At 37.3% G+C, this 18,349-nt stretch overlaps 1 protein-coding gene across 1 annotated transcript in view; it reads left to right on the plus strand.

Annotated features, from left to right (window-relative positions):
* The first annotated feature begins 6,189 nt into the window (after positions 1–6,189).
* SLC9A4 (solute carrier family 9 member A4) overlaps positions 6,190–18,349 on the plus strand; it is a 58,500-nt gene continuing 46,340 nt past the window's right edge. The window contains exons 1-2 of the mRNA XM_004617919.2: positions 6,190–6,483; positions 15,895–16,358. Of these exons, the coding sequence (XP_004617976.2) occupies positions 6,210–6,483; positions 15,895–16,358 (738 nt within the window). The 5' untranslated portion in view covers positions 6,190–6,209. The remainder of the gene's footprint in view (positions 6,484–15,894; positions 16,359–18,349) is intronic.

Raw genomic sequence — 18,349 nt, forward strand, 5'->3', positions numbered from 1 at the left:
ATTCTTTCTCTTTTTCTTCATACTGCTATAGGCATTTATAAAGCATGGTAATTCCACATTGCTTTCTGGAAGATGTGCCATATAACCAAGAAGCAAATTGTGTTTCCTTGTAAACTAATTGCTGAGTTATTAGCAATTAGAACTAATAGCAAATGACCCCACTTACCTGTTTCACTTCATAGACTTTAAAAAGCATTTTTATTGCACAAAATTTAAATTGCACAAAATGTATGTACTATAAAATCCAACCACTCAAAATCTTTAAGTCAATGAATATTTGTGTACGAACAGAACTGTATGATCATCAACAAAGATTTACAATGTGGCATTGACCATAACCCCAAGGAAATCTTATTTTCTTTCCTCTTTCTCTCCATTTACCTCTCATTCCACCCGAAAACAATAGCTAATCAAATACCTCTTGGTACAAATTGACCTATTCTAGACATACCTTATAAATTGTCCTATAATATAAAGTGATTTAAACTGGTTCTCTTAGCATGAATTTTTAAGGTCAATTATTTGTAGCACACAGTATTTTATTCCATTGCATAGATGGCCCAAATTTAATTTCTCCACTCACTGTAGCACTGTAGCACTGTCATCTCGTTGTTCATCGATTTGCTCAAGCGGGCACCAGTAACATCTCTATTGTGAGACTTGTTACTGTTTTTAGCATATCAACTACACCATAGCTTGCCAGGCTCTGCCGTGCAGGCGGGATACTCTTGGTAGCTTGCCGGACTCTCCTAGAGGAATGGAGGAATCGAAACTGGGTCAGCCACATCCAAGGCAAACGCCCCACCTGCTGTGCTATCGCTCCAGTCCAAAAATTTTCTCCACTCAAAAAATTTTATTTCAGACTTGCTATAGCCATGCCGCCAGACCCCGCACCAGGCTGTTTCATTTGGGGCACCCCAGAGGGAAGTGAGACCTCTCCCTGCCCAAGGGATCCAGCTTCTGCCACCGAAAACCTCCAGAACTCAACCACCGCCATGCTCACAGCCGCTCTCCACATGCTCAGGCCAAGCCTCACCCATGAGTGAACCCGTTCCTGGACTGCACAGCCACATTTGTGGCTGTGCAATATCTCATACCTCGAATCACTCATATTCCAAGAGTAGCACACCACATTCAATGGGGTTTAAAGTGGAAGGCAACCAACCTTAGAGGGAAATAGATTATATATGTGCACACAAGGCTCTACCTTTAACAACATGTTAGTAATCTCTTATAGAAGGGCTAATGGCCTCTGGGTGAAACATAGCAATCTTCACACACTTTCCTTTAAGGAAAATTTTTCTGAGCATTTTCAGCGGTTTATTCATAACAAACAATACAAGATAAATTATTTTGGTTCTGCTTTGTGGCAGGGGTTGGGGTTCAGGATGGAAATATCCTAACTTTGGAGGTAAAAGGTATAACGGTGGTGGGATTGGTGTTCAAATATTAAATGTAATCAAATATTGTGAACAACTTTATAAAAATAAAATTAATAAAATTAACTTTAAAATTTTTATTTCAAGATTATTTGACTTATCTAGGAATTTTAATTCTACATGCACTGTAGCACTGTCATCCTGTTGCTCATCGATTTGCTCGAGCGGGCACCAGTAACGTCCCGCTACTGTAAGACTACTATTTTTGGCATATCGAATACACCACAGGTAGCTTGCCACATTTGAGAAATTTCTTGTTAATTTTTAGAAAAAATGCAGGAAATTAACAGAAATTTATTGAATCTCAAGATTATTTGGAGAAATATTATAATCCTAAAATATGAAATTTGGGGGCTGGATGAGTAGGTACATGGTTAAGGAACTTGCCTTATTACATGATTAATGGTTCCCTATCTGGTTTCCTTAGCCCCACCAGGAGCAAGCCCTGAGCTCAGAGCCAAGAGCAAGTCCTGAACACAGCTGGGCATGGCCCCAAAACAAAATAAATAAATAAATAAATAAATAAGGTGAAATAAAATATCAAATCCTGATCCATTAGGTTCAATTAAAGTAATTAAACCTTAATTACTGTAAATTAATGTAATTAAACCTTAATTATATTCAAAAAGAATTTTTTTCTCAGTATATATCCTACACTCCTTTTGTTAGGCTTATTATCAAGAATTTTATTTCTTAACATTATGATAATATATCTTACTTTCATTTTGGTTTGTTATTATTTTAGAAACAGTCCTTAATATGACTTCATATATTGAAAATAATATAAAATATTTATTCCATTTAGAGTCCAGCAAGCTAGCTAGAATATCCCACCCACAGGGCAGAGTCTGGCAAGCTACTCATGGCGTATTTGATATGCCAAAAACAGTAATAAGTCTCACAATGGAGATGTTACTGGTGCCTGCTTGAGCAAATCGATGAACAACAGGACGACAGTGCTACAATGCTACAATAGTGTTTTAGTTATTATTTAGGATTATCTATAAAAATGATAATGAAATGTATTAGGAATAGTTTTAGTTTTCCTCTTTCATACTGGATATCATTTTTCTTACTTGTCCATTGCCCTGGAAAGAATCCTGAATAGAAATAGCAAGAATGGACATCCTTATTCAAACCAACATCAGTCACACACAACACAGGTTAGTAATTTCCTATTCTAGCTCTCCAGCCCTGATCATGTGATGTTCACTGATGTTTTGTTTATGTGTTTTGTTTCACTTTTGTTGCCTATGATTTTGCTATCACATTCAATAAATCATTGATAAAAGTAAAAAGGAATGGGCATTCTTGTCTTGTTCCTAACCCTTTGGGGAATTCATCTAATTATTCAAGGATGATGGTTGGTTATCTATTGTAAGTATCTTTTATCATGTTTAGTTTTATTTTATTTCAAATATTTGGAAAGTTCTAGAAACAAAGTGGGGTTATATCTTGTTGATTGTCTCTCTCAGTTTACTTAAATAGTCTATGGATTATATCTTTCATTTACTAATTCAATGAGCTTATCGACATTAATGACAAGGATCATTCATGGTGGGAAATGTACACTGGTGAAAGGACAGGTGTTAGAACAATATATGACTGAAACCAAATTATTAGCAACTTTGTAACTGTGTATCTCATGGTGATTCAGTTAAAAAAGAAAAGAATGAAATCCAAAACTCTATGGGTTCAAATGTTTTCTGATTGTAATACTGTACTGTGATTATGCTAGATGGTACCATTATGAAAAACACGCTTAAGGATAATGGGAGAGTTCCAGCACATATTTGGCAAGTTACACTTAAATTTTTAAAAAGTGACCTTTGAATGTTGGGCTAGAGTGATAGCACAGCAGGTAAGGCAATTTGCCTTGCATGAAGCCGAACCATGTTCAATTCCTCTGCCCCTCTTGGAGAGCCTGGCAAGCTACCGAGAGTATCTCACCCACACGGCAGAGTCTAACAAGCTACTCGTGGCATATATGATATGCCAAAAAACAGTAACAACAAGTTTCACAATGGATACGTTACTGGTGCCCTCTTGAGTAAATTGATGAGCAACGGGATGACAGTGACAAGTGATAGTGACCCTTGGATGTTAAATCAATCTTGCATTCCTGGGATTAATCCCATTGATAGGGAGAAGATTATAGTTTTATCTTATTGAGAAATTGATCCTTTTATTATTTTTCAATAAAACTTCTTCAGTCCCTAGTAATATTTTTATCTGTGTCAATTTTGTTTATCATTTGTATAACCACTCCAGTTCCTTTATTATACTGTTTATATGGTATAATTTTCCATTCTTTATTTTCAACCTACTTACGTTTTTGAATCTAAAAGTTGATATTCTACATGCAACATATAATATTATTTTATTATTTTTAATGAATCTAGAGATGATGTCTTAAGCAGTTCTTATTATTGATTATTTTCCTTCATCCAAACACCAGGTCATATTGTTTGTTACTGACCTTTTTTTGGGGTTTGTTTAGCAATTTGGAAGAGCAGTTTTAAAAATGTCTATTTCTATAAGAACACTAGGAAAGCCTCATTTGGGGGGAAAAGAAGAGTAAAGTAAAAAGTTAAGAAGTAATGAGATCTTTGACCCAGCAATACCACTGCTGGGAATATATCCCAGAAAAGCCAAAAAGTATAGTCGAAATGACACCTGCACTTATATGTTCATCTCAGCACTGTTTACAATAGCCAGAATCTGGAAAAAACCCGAGTGCCCTAGAACAGATGACTGGTTGAAGAAACTCTGGTACATCTATACAATGGAATACTATGCAGCTGTTAGAAAAAATGAGGTCATGACGTTTGCATATAAGTGGATCAACATGGAAAGTATCATGCTAAGTGAAATGAGTCAGAAAGAGAGAGACAGACATAGAAAGATTGCACTCATCTGTGGAATATAGAATAACAGACTATAAGACTAATGTCCAAGAAGTGTAGAAATAAGTACCAGGAGATTGTCTCCATGGCTTGGAGGCTGGTCTCTCATTCTGGGTAACTCAGGGAAGGGACCACCAAGTAAAATGTGGTTGGAGGTCATGTGGGGGAAGGGTGATGCGGGCCGAATACAGACTAGAGACTGAACACAATGGCCACTCAACACCTTTATTGCAAACCACAACACCTAATCAGAGAGAGAGAACAAAAGGGAATTCCCTGCCATAGTGGCAGGGTGGGGTGGGGGGAGACGGGACTGGGGAGGGGGGGAGGGATGTTGGGTTTACTGGTGGTGGAGAATGGGCACTGGTGAAGGGATGTGTTATCGAACTTTGTATAGGGGAAACATGAGCACAAAGATGTATGGATCTGTAACTGTACCCTCACGATGACTCTCTAATTAAAAATAAACTAAAAAAAAAAGAAGTAATGAAATCTCTATTATAAAGAAACTTGCCATTATAAAGACATTCCTGTCATCTTTTTTGAACTAATTAATTAACATATCAAGTGACTTAGTGATTCATCTGACCTCATTTAGTGTCTAGACATGATCTATGTTATAGTAATACCACAAAGGAAAGAGAGAAAATATATAAATGTAATCTCTTTATTTTATTTTCTCACTAAGAAATTGCAGTTAGGTGCTAATCCTCAACCCTTTCTGTCTCAATTTTCTAATAATATTTACTAGTTGTTTATACATATATAGGATCAGATACACTCATTAATATAAGCTATGATATCAAAATAGTTAAAGTATAAAAACATTAATGTCAATTTTATGCCAAGTCTTTGCTCTTTTAATGCTTTAATGTGACCTCTTTTAATGATCTCACGTACTCCAAGAGGCAGCCATTTTATCCTTATCCTTTTCAAATAAGTTCGTTTTGAGATGTAATGTGGCTAAGATCTAAAGATATAAAAATTGAGTATATCAATAGGCTTTATCTAAAAATGATTTCATATACACCCAGTTACAATGTTATAATGCTTTTTTATGAATAGAGGAATAACAAAATTCTTTTTCTCTTCCTATGCTTCCTCTTCCTCTCCCCTGATTACATATATATATATGCCATGTGACTATTATAGAATAGTTTTGGTATACGCCTAATATATGGCATACTTATTAATAGCTCATCTTTTTTCTCAAAGTGTCCAGGTTTGAATAATAATTAAAAGGTCTTATTGCACGTGCCAAGGTGTGGTACTGCAGCCTCCCGCTAGGTGTCAGTAGTGTAACCTCCTGAAAACCACCCAAGGGAAAGCATTTCATTACAAAAGTCAAATAATTAAGTGCAGTTCAAAAGCTACCTGCAGGTTAAGCCATTCCAAACAAATGACAGCACAGGGGGAGGAGAGAAGGAGCAGGTACAGGACAGGTTACTTACTGATCTCTGGGGGGAGAAAGGATTCCTTTCCTCCTTAGAATGACTCCAGTCCCATCTGAAAGGAACATCATGGTCTTTTCTGTTTTCATTCACAAGAGAGTGTGAAGTAAAGTGAGGACACAGCTGTGAATGGAGATATTTTTGCTTTTCAGACATTGCTTTTCAAAGCAGGATGGTTTCACAGGTAGCTCTTCTGTTTAAACAAGCCTATTGAGTGACTAAATTTGTCAGAAGCTGACTTGCCTGAACACAAATCCTTTCGAGGTGATTTGAAGACATCTACATTCAGAGCTCAATAGCATACCTGTCCGGAAGCCTCGGAATGACCCACTGGCTCTGCTTATATTATCTTTGACCCAGGTGGATGCCGCAGCTCCCTAGAAACCGGTCTCACTTCACATGTGTGACACACAATGGCACTCCGGGTGAGAGTGGGTTTTAAGATGTTTGTGACTTACAGTCCTTGGACTTGGTTGCTATTGTTAGTGGCCCTCACGTGTTCCGAAGCATCTTCTGATTTGGAAAAATCTGCTAATTCTACTGCTCAGCATGAAACTAATGTTCGGTTTGCTGCTGCCAGCTCAGAACCAGATGAGAAGATATCTGTCTTTGCACTGGACTATGATTACGTGCAAATTCCTTATGAGGTCACCCTCTGGATTCTTCTAGCATCTCTTGCAAAAATAGGTAAGTCCCCAAAGACCTGGCTTTTGGAGTTGTTTTATGCAAGAGAAATACATATATATGTATATATATATATGCCTTATAGATGATGAGCTAATAAATTTTTAATGTTACTGTTATGTCATGAAAGCCCTTTTACTCTAAGCCAGAGGAAATCCTGACTACTTTTAATAAAGTCATATAATACTTAAGAATTGTGCATTGAAATCTAAGATCCATACATCTAAATCTCAGGGTGTATTTATTTCTTCTTATTTCTGGATGATAAGCATGGGATCAACTTTATTTTGAATTAAAAACTATGCTTTTTAGAAATATAGGGTAAATATGCATATGGAATTATGCTCATTGGAAATTACAAGAAACACATAATGGTTCTTCTGTGAAACAGTCTTCCTTCTGTGTTGGCTGTATAACCTTGGATTTGATCAATAGGTATCATTGTTTATTCTTTAAAAGTGGTGTGTTTCTTGCAAATTGAAAGACAGAAAGGAAACTAGACAACCACGGGTGTCTCCTACCACTCAGTGATGGGAAATGGGGGATAGGAGATGATATCTTTAATAAAATATTGTTTTATGCCTGAATCAAGTGGAGTGAGTGGGATGGATACCTCTGGTTTCCTTTGTGAAATAAAGGGAATGCAATTTAATGGATTAAGTTCTAGTCAAGGGTTCTTTTTAATGAAAACTAGAATGATGGTTTATATTCTGTTAGTTTAATCCCTAACTCAACCTACCTTGTTTCTTTAAACCCAGCTTATTCCAAAGTGAAAAATTGGAAGAGGTATTTCAGCTACTATCTTCTTTGCTCCAGTGATGGACATAATCTTTGAGCAGATATATTGTTTTATTGAGATAGAATCTATGACACATATTGGTGCTCATTACATACTTTCTCTAGAATGGATGTAAGAAATGGGTGAGTTGTATATCTGTCTCTTAACTCCTTAATGTCAGGATTGTGGAGCATATCCATTCATCTAACTCTCTCTACCAGGATTCTGGAAACACTGGTGCATTCATTCATTATGTGCTTCTCTATAATTTCTATTCATTTTAAGCTACAAAGCTGTGACTATTGAATGGAAATTGTAAGCCTGAAGAGCTGTTGTGTGATCTGTCAAGTAATTAAATTACATGATGGTTGTCCTTGCATTTTTCTAAAAGTTCCAATTTGGTTCCCATATGTTATAATATTCACAGTTCAAAACTAGAAGTCTAATCCTTTCAATGCAGACTTGTGAACACTGAGATGTTTCACGCAAACTTACATGAATCTTGAGTTTCATTTGTAAACAACGCTAGGAATTATGTCCTTTCTCCTTCATGGTATGGAGAAGTTGGTCTGGGAATCAGAAAACCAGATTTGCAACTGACTACCTAATCACTTTGTCTTTCTGAACTTCAATCTGTTCGTCTTTGAAATCACTTCTATGATTTATTTCCAGTGTGAGTAAGAATTTTCTGTAAAAGTAGGCTTATATTCCATATCAGCAAACATTTCAGTGAAGAAATGTTATGTTTCTTCTCTCTACAAAATGTAGATTTTTTTATACTTTATATGCTCAGTCTACCTATGTCTGGAAGTTGAGAGGAGTATAGAAATTATCCTTCATAGAATTATTAGTTTAAATATTCTTGATTTTCATGTTGATTGAATACAGAATATTTAAGGAAAAAAATAACATGAGACTGGAGCAAAAGTACAGAGGGCAGTGTTCTTGCCTTGCTTGCAGTAGGACTGGGTTCAATCCCGGGCACTACGTAAGTCCCCCTATCTTGCCAGGAGTGATCCCTGAGAACAGAGCCAGGAGTAAGCCTTCAGTATCACCTGGTATAGTATAAGACAAAAAAATAAATAAATAACAAAGAAATACAAATAACTTAAGCCAAACATCAATTATCAATGGATTCAAACTTCTTAGGTACAATTTCATAATTGCTACACTAAGAATGAGATTTTTAAAAATTTACCATATAAAAAATATCATATTCATTGAATATGCACATTACACCAAGTACCAGGCTTAATTGTTTTATTTTTTTATATGGTATCTCATTACCCTAACCAAAAAAATGGGTAATGGGTAACTTACACACTTCAAGAAATCATATAATATTTAGATGGGTATAGACCTGGAGATCAAGGGGCAGGAGAATCTAATACATCATGCTCTGTAACAATCCCCCGGAAATACCCACTACTCTTTTAATTTTCCTTCTTCAGCTTCATTGAGATATAACTGACAAATAAAACTTATAAGAAGTTCAATTGGGTGCAACATCCCTGATACTTTTCAGAATACTAACTATACATGTTACCAAATAAAGGTACTACAGAACAAAGTTAGGATAAATTATTTTTGACTCTATAGTTTATTCTTTATTTTAGTTCTATTTCTTGAAAAATTTTAAAGGAATGTTTCTTGACTTATTGGTCACTATAGAATTCTCTGTCTTTGACTTTCAGGAAAGACTGATCTATGTGACCATTTTAGTTTCAAGCACTTGTAACTATATGTAGGCAATTGGATATATATAATAATGACAGAGCCTACTGCCCATCAGAAAAGAAAAGAAAGTTGCAAGGTATGATATAGTTCATAGCGTTTTCTTTTACCTCATGTCCTACTCATGGCATGAGATATTTTTCTATTACTGCTATGTGGATGCAACGTTGGATCTAATTCACCAAACCCAATTCCCAGAAGAACAAACTTGGGAGACAAAGAATTCCAGACTGAGAAACCACATTAAGGTCTTTTAATATCCTTCACATATTTAAAAGTTGAGTGTGAGGAAGGTAAAGGAAAGGAGGCTGTTATTTGGGATCACAATACTTTAGAAGGTGCCTCAGGCTGGTCTTTAGGGATTGGTTTGGAACAGTGTCTCTTAATGGTAACCAGATTGCATTGTATTTATTGTATTTAATCTGCCTCCCAGTAGTGACTGGAAACATTGAAAATGGTCAGGGAAATCAACCTGCTCTTTGGAATTTTAGGGAGACATTCAATAGTTCCCTATAGTTCTACTTTATTGTATTCAGAATTATCTTCCAGTTCTCCTCCCGATATTCTTTCCAAAAAATTATTTTTCTAGCCAAATGGCTCTTGTAGAGAAAAGTCAAAAATAGTGAGTTGGTTAATTCCTGTCACCCCTTTTTAACAGTCTGAAATTTTTATTTTGTTTTTCCATTTCAGCATTTCCCAGTCTGTCTTTACTCCATTTAATGCTCTCAGCTTCTTTATTAAAATTTAGTTGACAATATATAGATGGATGGTCGTCTTTGGATATTCTATTCTGACCTATTGGTCAGAAAGGCTATACTTATACCAGTACCACACTATTTTGATGACTATAGCTTTATGGTATAGTTTTATGTTGGCTAGTGAGATGTCTCCAGTTTCTAGTTTTTCAATATGATTTTGGTTACGTGGGTCTTTAATGATTTCACACAAAGTTTATTATTGACAGCTCTAAGTTATTGAAGAATATTGTTTGAATTTGCATAGTAACTCATTGAATCTATATTGTAGTTTAGGTAGGATGGTCATTTTTACAATATTGATTCTTCCAATCCAAGAAGAACATGGTAATATTTTTCCATTTCCTATGGTCTTCTATTTCTTTCTTAAGTGTTTTGAAGTTTTCATGGTATAGATCTCTACCTCTTTTGTTAATTTGATTTCTATGTACTTGATGTTTTGGGATACTGTTTTAAAAGGAATAGATTCTGGTCTCTTTCTCCTCTAATTCATTTACATATACGGATGTGACTCATTTTTGTGTACTGACTTTGGAGCCAGATACTTTGCTGTATTGGTTTATTGTTTCAAGAAGCTCTTTATGATCTTCTAGATATATTATTATGTTATTTACAAACAGAGGTAATTTTACTTCCTCTTTTCCAGTCTGCATTCTTTGATTTGCTTTTCTTGCCTGTTGCGAAGACTTATGCAGTGTTGAATGAGAGTGTAGACAGTGGCCATTTTGGCCTTGTACCTGAATCATAGGAATGCTTTTGGCTTTTCACCATTAAGAATAATATTTGCTATGAGCTTTTTATTTTTTTATTTTTTTTATTTTTTTTTTTTTTTAATTTTAAATTTATTTATTTTTAATTAGAGAATCACCGTGAGGGTACAGTTACAGATTTATACACTTTTGTGCTTATACTTCCCTCATACAAAGTTTGGGAACCCATCCCTTCACCAGTGCCCATTCTCCACCACCTGTAAACCCAGTGTCCCTCCCACCCTCCCCAATCCCATCTCCCCCCCACCCCACCCTGCCACTGTGGCAAGGCATTCCCTTCTGTTTTCTCTCTCTAATTAGCTGTTGTGGTTTGCAATAAAGGTGTTGAGTGGCCGCTGTGCTCAGTCTCTAGCCCTCATTCAGCCCGCAACTCCCTTCCCCCACATGGCCTTCGACTACAATGTAGTTGGTGATCGATTCTCTGTGTTGACCTTTCCCCGGAACGTGAGGGCAGCCTCGAAGCCATGGAGTCAACCTCCTGGTACTTATTTCTACAGTTCTTGGGTGTTAGTCTCCCACTCTGTTATTCTAAATACCATAGATGAGTGCAATCTTTCTATGTCTGTCTCTCTCTTTCTGACTCATTTCACTCAGCATGAAACTTTTCATGCCCATCCACTTAACTACAAAATTCTTGACCTCCTTTTTTCTAACAGCTGCATAGTATTCCATTGTATAGATGTACCAAAGTTTCCTCAACCAGTCATCCGTTCTGGGGCATTCGGGTTTTTTCCAGATTCTGGCTATTGTAAACAGTGCTGCGATGAACATACATGTGCAGATGTTGTTTCGATTGTACTTTTTTGCCTCTCTGGGATATATTCCCAGCAGTGGTATTGCTGGGTCAAATGGGAATTCAATATCTAATTTTTTGAGAGTCGTCCAAATTGTTTTCCAGAAGGGCTGAACCAGTCGGCATTCCCACCAGCAGTGAAGAAGGGTCCCTTTCTCCCCACATCCTCTCCAACAGCGGTTGCTTTTGTTCTTTTGGATGTGTGCTAGTCTCTGTGGTGTGAGGTGGTATCTCAAAGTTGTTTTGATCTGCATCTCTCTGATGATTAGTGATGCAGAGCACTTTTTCATGTGCCTTTTGGCCATTCGTATTTCTTCCTTGGTAAAGTTTCTGTTCATTTCTTCGCCCCATTTTTTGATGGGGTTGGATGTTTTCTTCTTGTAGAGTTCAACCAGTGCTTTATATACCATTGATATCAACCCCTTATCTGATGGGTATTGTGTAAATATCCTTTCCCATTCTGTGGATAGTCTTTGTATTCTGGTCACTGTATCTCTTGCGGTGCAGAAGCTTTTTAGTTTAATGTAGTCCCATTTGTTGATCTCTGTTTTTACTAGATTGCTTAGTTCCGTGTCACCTTTGAAGATACCTTTATCTTCAATATCGTGGAGGGTTTCGCCAACCTTGTCTTCAATGTACCTTATGGTTTGTGGTCTAATGTTGAGGTCTTTAATCCATTTTGATCTGACTTTTGTGCTATGAGCTTTTTAAAAGTAGGCATTACTATCTTGAGGAAGGTTTCTTGCATCCCTGTTTTGTTGATGGTTTTATCAGGAATAGATGTTGTATCATGTAAAAGACATTCTCTGCTTCAACTGATACAATCATATGATTGTTATCTTTCCGCTTACTGATCTGGTGTGTTATGTTAGCTGATTTGTATATGTTGAACCACCCTTGCATCTCTGGCATGAATCACACTTGATCATGGTGTATTACTTTTTTTTAATAGTGTGCTGTTGAATTCAGTTTGCTAAGATTTTGCTGAGGATTTTTGCATCATTGTTATGAAGGTTGCTCTGAAAAACAAGATTGCTCTAAAAAACAGTTTTCTTGAAGTATCTTTTTCCGCTTTGGTAATTAATATAATGCCAATTTCTTAGAAAGTGCTCCTGTTTCTTCAATATTTTTTAAGAGTTTAAGGATCAATGGCAGTATGCTTCTCTGAATGTTTGATAAAACTCACCAGTAAACCCATCTGGACTAAGATTTTTATTCTTGAGGAGACTATTAATAACTGTTTCAATTTCCTTATTAGTAATTAGACAGTTCAGGCTTTCTACTTCCTTCTCATTCAGTTATGGGAGACCACATATTTCTAAGAATCTTTCCATTTCCTCAAATTCTCCAGTTTAACAGAAAAACATTGTTCATAGTGGCTCTCATAATGTCTTGAATTTTTGAAGGTTCTATTGTAATTTCTACTTTTTTGTTCCTGATCCAACTTATTTGAGCACTTTTTTTTTTCCTCATGAAACTAGCCAAGGTTTGTCTATCTTTGTCTTTTGAAGAACTAGCTTCTGGTATCATTTATTTTTTGTGTTGTTTTCTTGGTTTCTATATCAATTTCTGCTCTGATTTTTATTATTTCCTTTTTTCTGTAAGTCTTTGGATTTGTTTGATTTTGGCTCTCCATATAGCTAAGATGTGTATTAGGTTGTTGTTTTCCTCTTTTTCTTCCTTTCTAATGAAGGCATGTATTGTTGAGTTTTCCCCTAAGTACTGCTTTTTCTGTGTCCATAGATTTAAATGACTTGTTTCTTCTTTATCATTATTCCCAAGGAATCTCTGATTTTTTCCCATGAGTTTCTCTTTGATTCAGATATTACTATCAGTGAGTTGTTCAGTATTCATATGCTGGAATTTCTCCACATAAATTAAAGCAGGATCCATTTTTCACACCTTATCCAGAAGTAAATTCAAAGTGGATCAAAAACCTTCAGACCAGATCCAAATCTATAAAGTACACCAAGAAAAATATAGCAGAATGCTCCTATATTTTCTGAAACTTCCAAACTTCTTAAGTTCTCTTCAAAAGATATGAGTTTCTAAGTGTCTTCAATGATACAGTGTCATAGGCAAAGGCAACAGAATGAAAATTAAACAAATGGGACTGCATCATATTTAATAGTTTCTGCATGGCAAAAGGAATACCAACTAAAACTAAAAAAAACTAATTCTGAGAAAATATATATTGCTCTCAGCATATTAGGTAAAGAATTGATATCCAGAATATATAAAGTACTCACAAAGGTTAACAACAAAAAAATCCAAAAACTCCATCAAAAATGGGCAGAGAAAATCAACGGAGACTTCTCTGAGGAAGAACAATAGATGGCCAATAGGCACATGAAAAATGCTATGATCACATTATTAGGGAAGTCCAAGTCAACAAGACAATGAGATATTATCTGACACCAGTGAGAATGGCACATATCAAAAATAATGGGGTAAATCTGTGTTGGCATGATTGTAGTAAAAAAATGAATGCTTATCCACTGCTGGTGGGAATGCTGCCTGGTTCAATCTTTATGGAAAACAATATAAAGATTTCTCAGTAAACTAAAAATCGAGCTGCTATACAACCAAACAATTCTACTTCTTGGTATTTACCAAGAGGAAATACCTAGTAAATATTTCCATCCAGGACACAAGAATGCTCCATATTCCAAAGGACATATGCACACCATTATTTATTGCAACATTTAGTAGAATCACTAAGATATTGAATCAATCTAAGCATCCAAAGTGATAAGTGGATAATGAAGATGTGGGATGTATATGCAATGGAACACTATGCAGCTTTAAGAAATAATGAAATAATGCAATTCACTGCAACATGGGTGGAATTGGAAGATGTTATGTTAAATGAAATAAACCAGAAGAGGGAGGGCAAAAAGGATACCACTTATATGTGGTATTTAGAATAACTGGACTAGGCAGTTCAATGTTTTAAGGGGGGTTATGCCTAGATAATCCCTAACCCCAGAGTATAAGGAGGAGGACAGAGAAGGAAATAAATCAAGGAGGAAGAAGAGACAGAGTGTAAGCAACAGGAGAGGGGCCAAGGGAATTACACACATCGATGGTGTAAAGGAGTGGCATAGCTAAATATCCAAACCACAGAGTCATCAACACTGAAAACATGATATCCAAACTTAAAAAACCAAACTTTAAAATTTGCCTGTCAAGACAGCAGACTAGGTGTGTAGGCTCATGGGAGTATGGAACTTAGGAACACTGGTGGTGGGAAGTTGACACTGGTGGTGAGATTGATGTTGGAACACCACTGTATGCCTAAAAGTCAACTATGAATAACTTTACAAATAATGGCTCTTTAATAAAAAACTAAATTTAAAAATTACTGAAATGTAAAAAATCCCCACATAAGGTTTCTATTTTGTTTTTCAACCATATATCTTAGCCATTCCTTAACAACCTGTTCAACTTATTACACAATTATTTGTTAATGTTTTATTTTTAAAAAGTGGGTTATGCTGGAATTTTTGAAACCATGCTTGATCCTTCATTTTACACTACTTATCAGTGGGTTGTCACTGGCACAAGAACGCTTAACAGATATTCTGTTGGAAATCTGGGACATGATTTTTGTACCTTCTGTCTTAGATGGAAAATGATACAATTAGATGCAAATGATGCACAAAAATCATCTGGCATTGGGATCTATTATCAAGGACTGCATCAGGTTGGAGATAAGAAAAAAATGCAAGGGCTGAAGTGATAATACAGTGGGTAGGACGTTTGCCTTGCACGCAGTCAACCTGGGTTTGATTCTCAGCATCCCGTATGGTCCCCCAAGAACTTCCAGGAGTTATTCCTAAGTGCATGAGCCAGGAGTAACCCCTGTGCATTGCCAAAAAGAAAAAAAAAAAAGAAAAAGAAAGAAAGAAAATGCAGAAAAAAGACTGAGAAATAGGGGGCCCTGAATAAAAACAGTGGCCACAGGTATGGGGATAAGAAAATTAACTTAAGGGACACTATAGTAGATGAAATAAAAAGCTGATTATATACAGGGGTCAGGAGGGGATACAGGAAGGGATATATATAGGTGGGGATAATTTAGAAAAATGTGACTTGATTTTCTTCCTGAGGGTTTAGCTGAAGGCAATTTTGTTATCTACAGAAAACAAAAAGAAGATCTCTTAATTTTTGTCTCAGTGAGGGAAGTGAGGCAAGTTTAGAATAAGCTGAGGTTGGTGACATGAGAGACAACATGATGTTAAAAGTTGTTTTGCATGAGCACAGAATTCTAGCCTTTCTCCTCTTCCTACATGTCGGTGCTCAGATTCCTGTAAAACAGGGACAGTCAGAAGATGCAAAGAAGAGGAAGCTTGGCTGGGCAGGGCTCTATGACCTGGGTTTCTGTGTTAAACACTTCAATCCCTTCAACACTTAAAATCCCAAGACTTAAAATGTCCATACTTAAACTCCCCTCAATACTTCCAGTTCCTATCACAGTGAGGTTCCCAAGGATCAGAATGCCAGTCATCTCACTCCTGGTATATTGCTGACCAGAGCTGCTTTATCTGTCTGCGATTAACTTTGACTCTCTGTTCCTCTCAGGCTTCCATATCTACCACAGACTACCAGGACTCATGCCAGAAAGCTGCCTCCTCATCACTGTTGGAGTCCTGGTGGGCGCAATCATCTTTGGCACTGACCACAAATCACCTCCCGTCATGGATTCAAGCATCTACTTCCTGTATCTCCTTCCACCCATTGTCTTGGAGGGTGGTTATTTCATGCCCACTAGACCATTCTTCGAGAACATTGGCTCCATCCTGTGGTGGGCAGGCCTGGGGGCCCTGATCAATGCCTTTGGAATTGGCCTCTCACTCTACCTCATTTGTCAAATTAAGGTCTTTGGCCTCAGCGATGTCAGTCTGCTTCAGAATCTTCTCTTTGGCAGCCTGATTTCTGCCGTGGACCCTGTGGCTGTGCTGGCGGTGTTCGAAGAGGCCCGGGTTAATGAACCACTCTACATGATGATCTTCGGAGAGGCCCTGCTCAATGATGGCATCAGTGTGGTAAGATGCCAGTGCCACCGTCCCCGGGAGAGGGGCTGGGGCTGGGGGACAGGCGTCTGTGTTCAGGGTCACTTTCTAAGCAGGGCTAGACAATAGCAGGCAGAGATAGGCTTTGAAGGATGCAATGCAGCTGACATTCGGCTGACTTCCCTTGGATTGGACAGGATACATGTTATTTTCAGGAGCTCTACTTGTCAGTCACCTGTTACTGAGCTTTAGCTATAAAGGAGAGTGAATAAAGAATTCTTGGGTTAAGTTCAGTTTTTCACTTAGCAAAGAGAAACTATTACTAAAGTTCCTTCTCTATTTTCATAAGGAAAAAGCAGTAGCTTGGGTCTTTATTTTCTCTCATTCATCAGGCTATTAGACCTCATGCCTTTTGGAAGATTTTTTTTTTCTTTCGTAATGGCATGCACAGCCTGAGAGATAGTACAGAAGGGAAAGCACTTGCCTTGCATGTAACTGATCCAGAGTTGATCCCTGGCACTGAGCTTACCAGGAATGATCCTTAAGCACAGAGCCAGGAAGTCCTGAGCACAGCCAGCTGTGGCCTAAAAAGCAATAAATAATGACATGCAGCAGCATAAGATGATAGAGTCAAATGAAAGATGGTGTAGGAAGAGATGTGGCCATCTCATGGGTGTCGATACACAGAGTCTTACATACATCAGGTGGGATTGTTTTATATGTATACATTACTTCGCTGTAACAATTGTCATTCTTTATGTATCATTCCAATTATTGTTAAGTATTTCATAGATTGCATTTATTGCTCATTTAAACATTTACTGGTGGTAAGTACATTTATGGGGGAAACATGGAGCACAACCTGACTTGAGAGAGATGAGATCAACAGTTTAATAGCCGCGTATTCATAGCCCAAGGCAGACAATGGTCTTTATTGCAATCAGAGCTACAGCTAGGCAGTGAGCAAGAAGGAGTTGTGGGAGGTAAACTTCGCAAAAAGTAAAAAAATGGGATATTACCTTTTCCCCCTGGGGTGATATAATTGGCTTGTTTGAATAAGTCCTTGGACAACCCGGGGGAAGAGACACACTCTTAAAGATAGGCAGAAGTTAAACCTCATCTTCCTGTTAGGGCAAGTGTTTCTCTAGAAAGTCTCATCTATAAGGTCAGACTTGGGAAGAGAACTTGCTCTTAAGCCATGTAAGACCCTCACAGGTTCACCAAGTACCAGGGTAGCAAATAATAATTGAGTCTTAATTTCAGTCTCATTATCACAGTTGCAATCTCTTCCAGAAAGTGTTGATGAGATTAAGTTCTTTATATTCTCTGATTTTTATTAATATGTTTTTAAATCATATTTTTATCATCATCATCACCATCATCCCGTTGATCGTCGATTTTCTTGAGCGATCTCAATAACGTCTCCATTCGTCCTAGCCCTGAGATTTTAGAAGCCTCTCTCTACTCGTCTTTCCCAACAATGCTGCATTGGAAGCTCTTTCAGGGTCAGGGGAATGAGGCCCAGCTTGTTACTGTTTTTAGCATATGAATACACCATGGGGAGTTTGTGAGGCTCTCCCATATGGGCAGGAAACTCTCAGTAGCTTGCCAGGTTCCCCCAGAGGGAGAAGTAGGCTATAAGATATCGCGAGGCCACAAAGAGTTCTCAGAGTAGGCTCTGCCGAACGTGTGGAGAAGGGCCTTGAGCATGGCTATGGCTAGGCTCCAGAAGTCTTCGGCCGCTGGGAGCTCTGTTTGGGGCGGGGAGGGAAGCTGGAGCCCATTCCCTTCAAGGGGACCTGGGGAAGAGACTCTCTGCCCATATTTTTATATGATTAAAAATACTCTTAATGATAGAATTTCTTACAGCCAGTGCTCTGACACCACACTCACAAGATTGTCAACTTCTCTTCATCATCATCCCATGGGCTTTCTATAGACAGTATATTGCATTTCTGTTTCCTTGTATTATTATTAAAGAAGACATTTTTTCCATGATGACATCCAATCTAGTAAGAAAGATG

Source organism: Sorex araneus, chromosome X (genome assembly GCF_027595985.1).
Source record: "Sorex araneus isolate mSorAra2 chromosome X, mSorAra2.pri, whole genome shotgun sequence".
Classification (NCBI taxonomy): domain Eukaryota; kingdom Metazoa; phylum Chordata; class Mammalia; order Eulipotyphla; family Soricidae; genus Sorex; species Sorex araneus.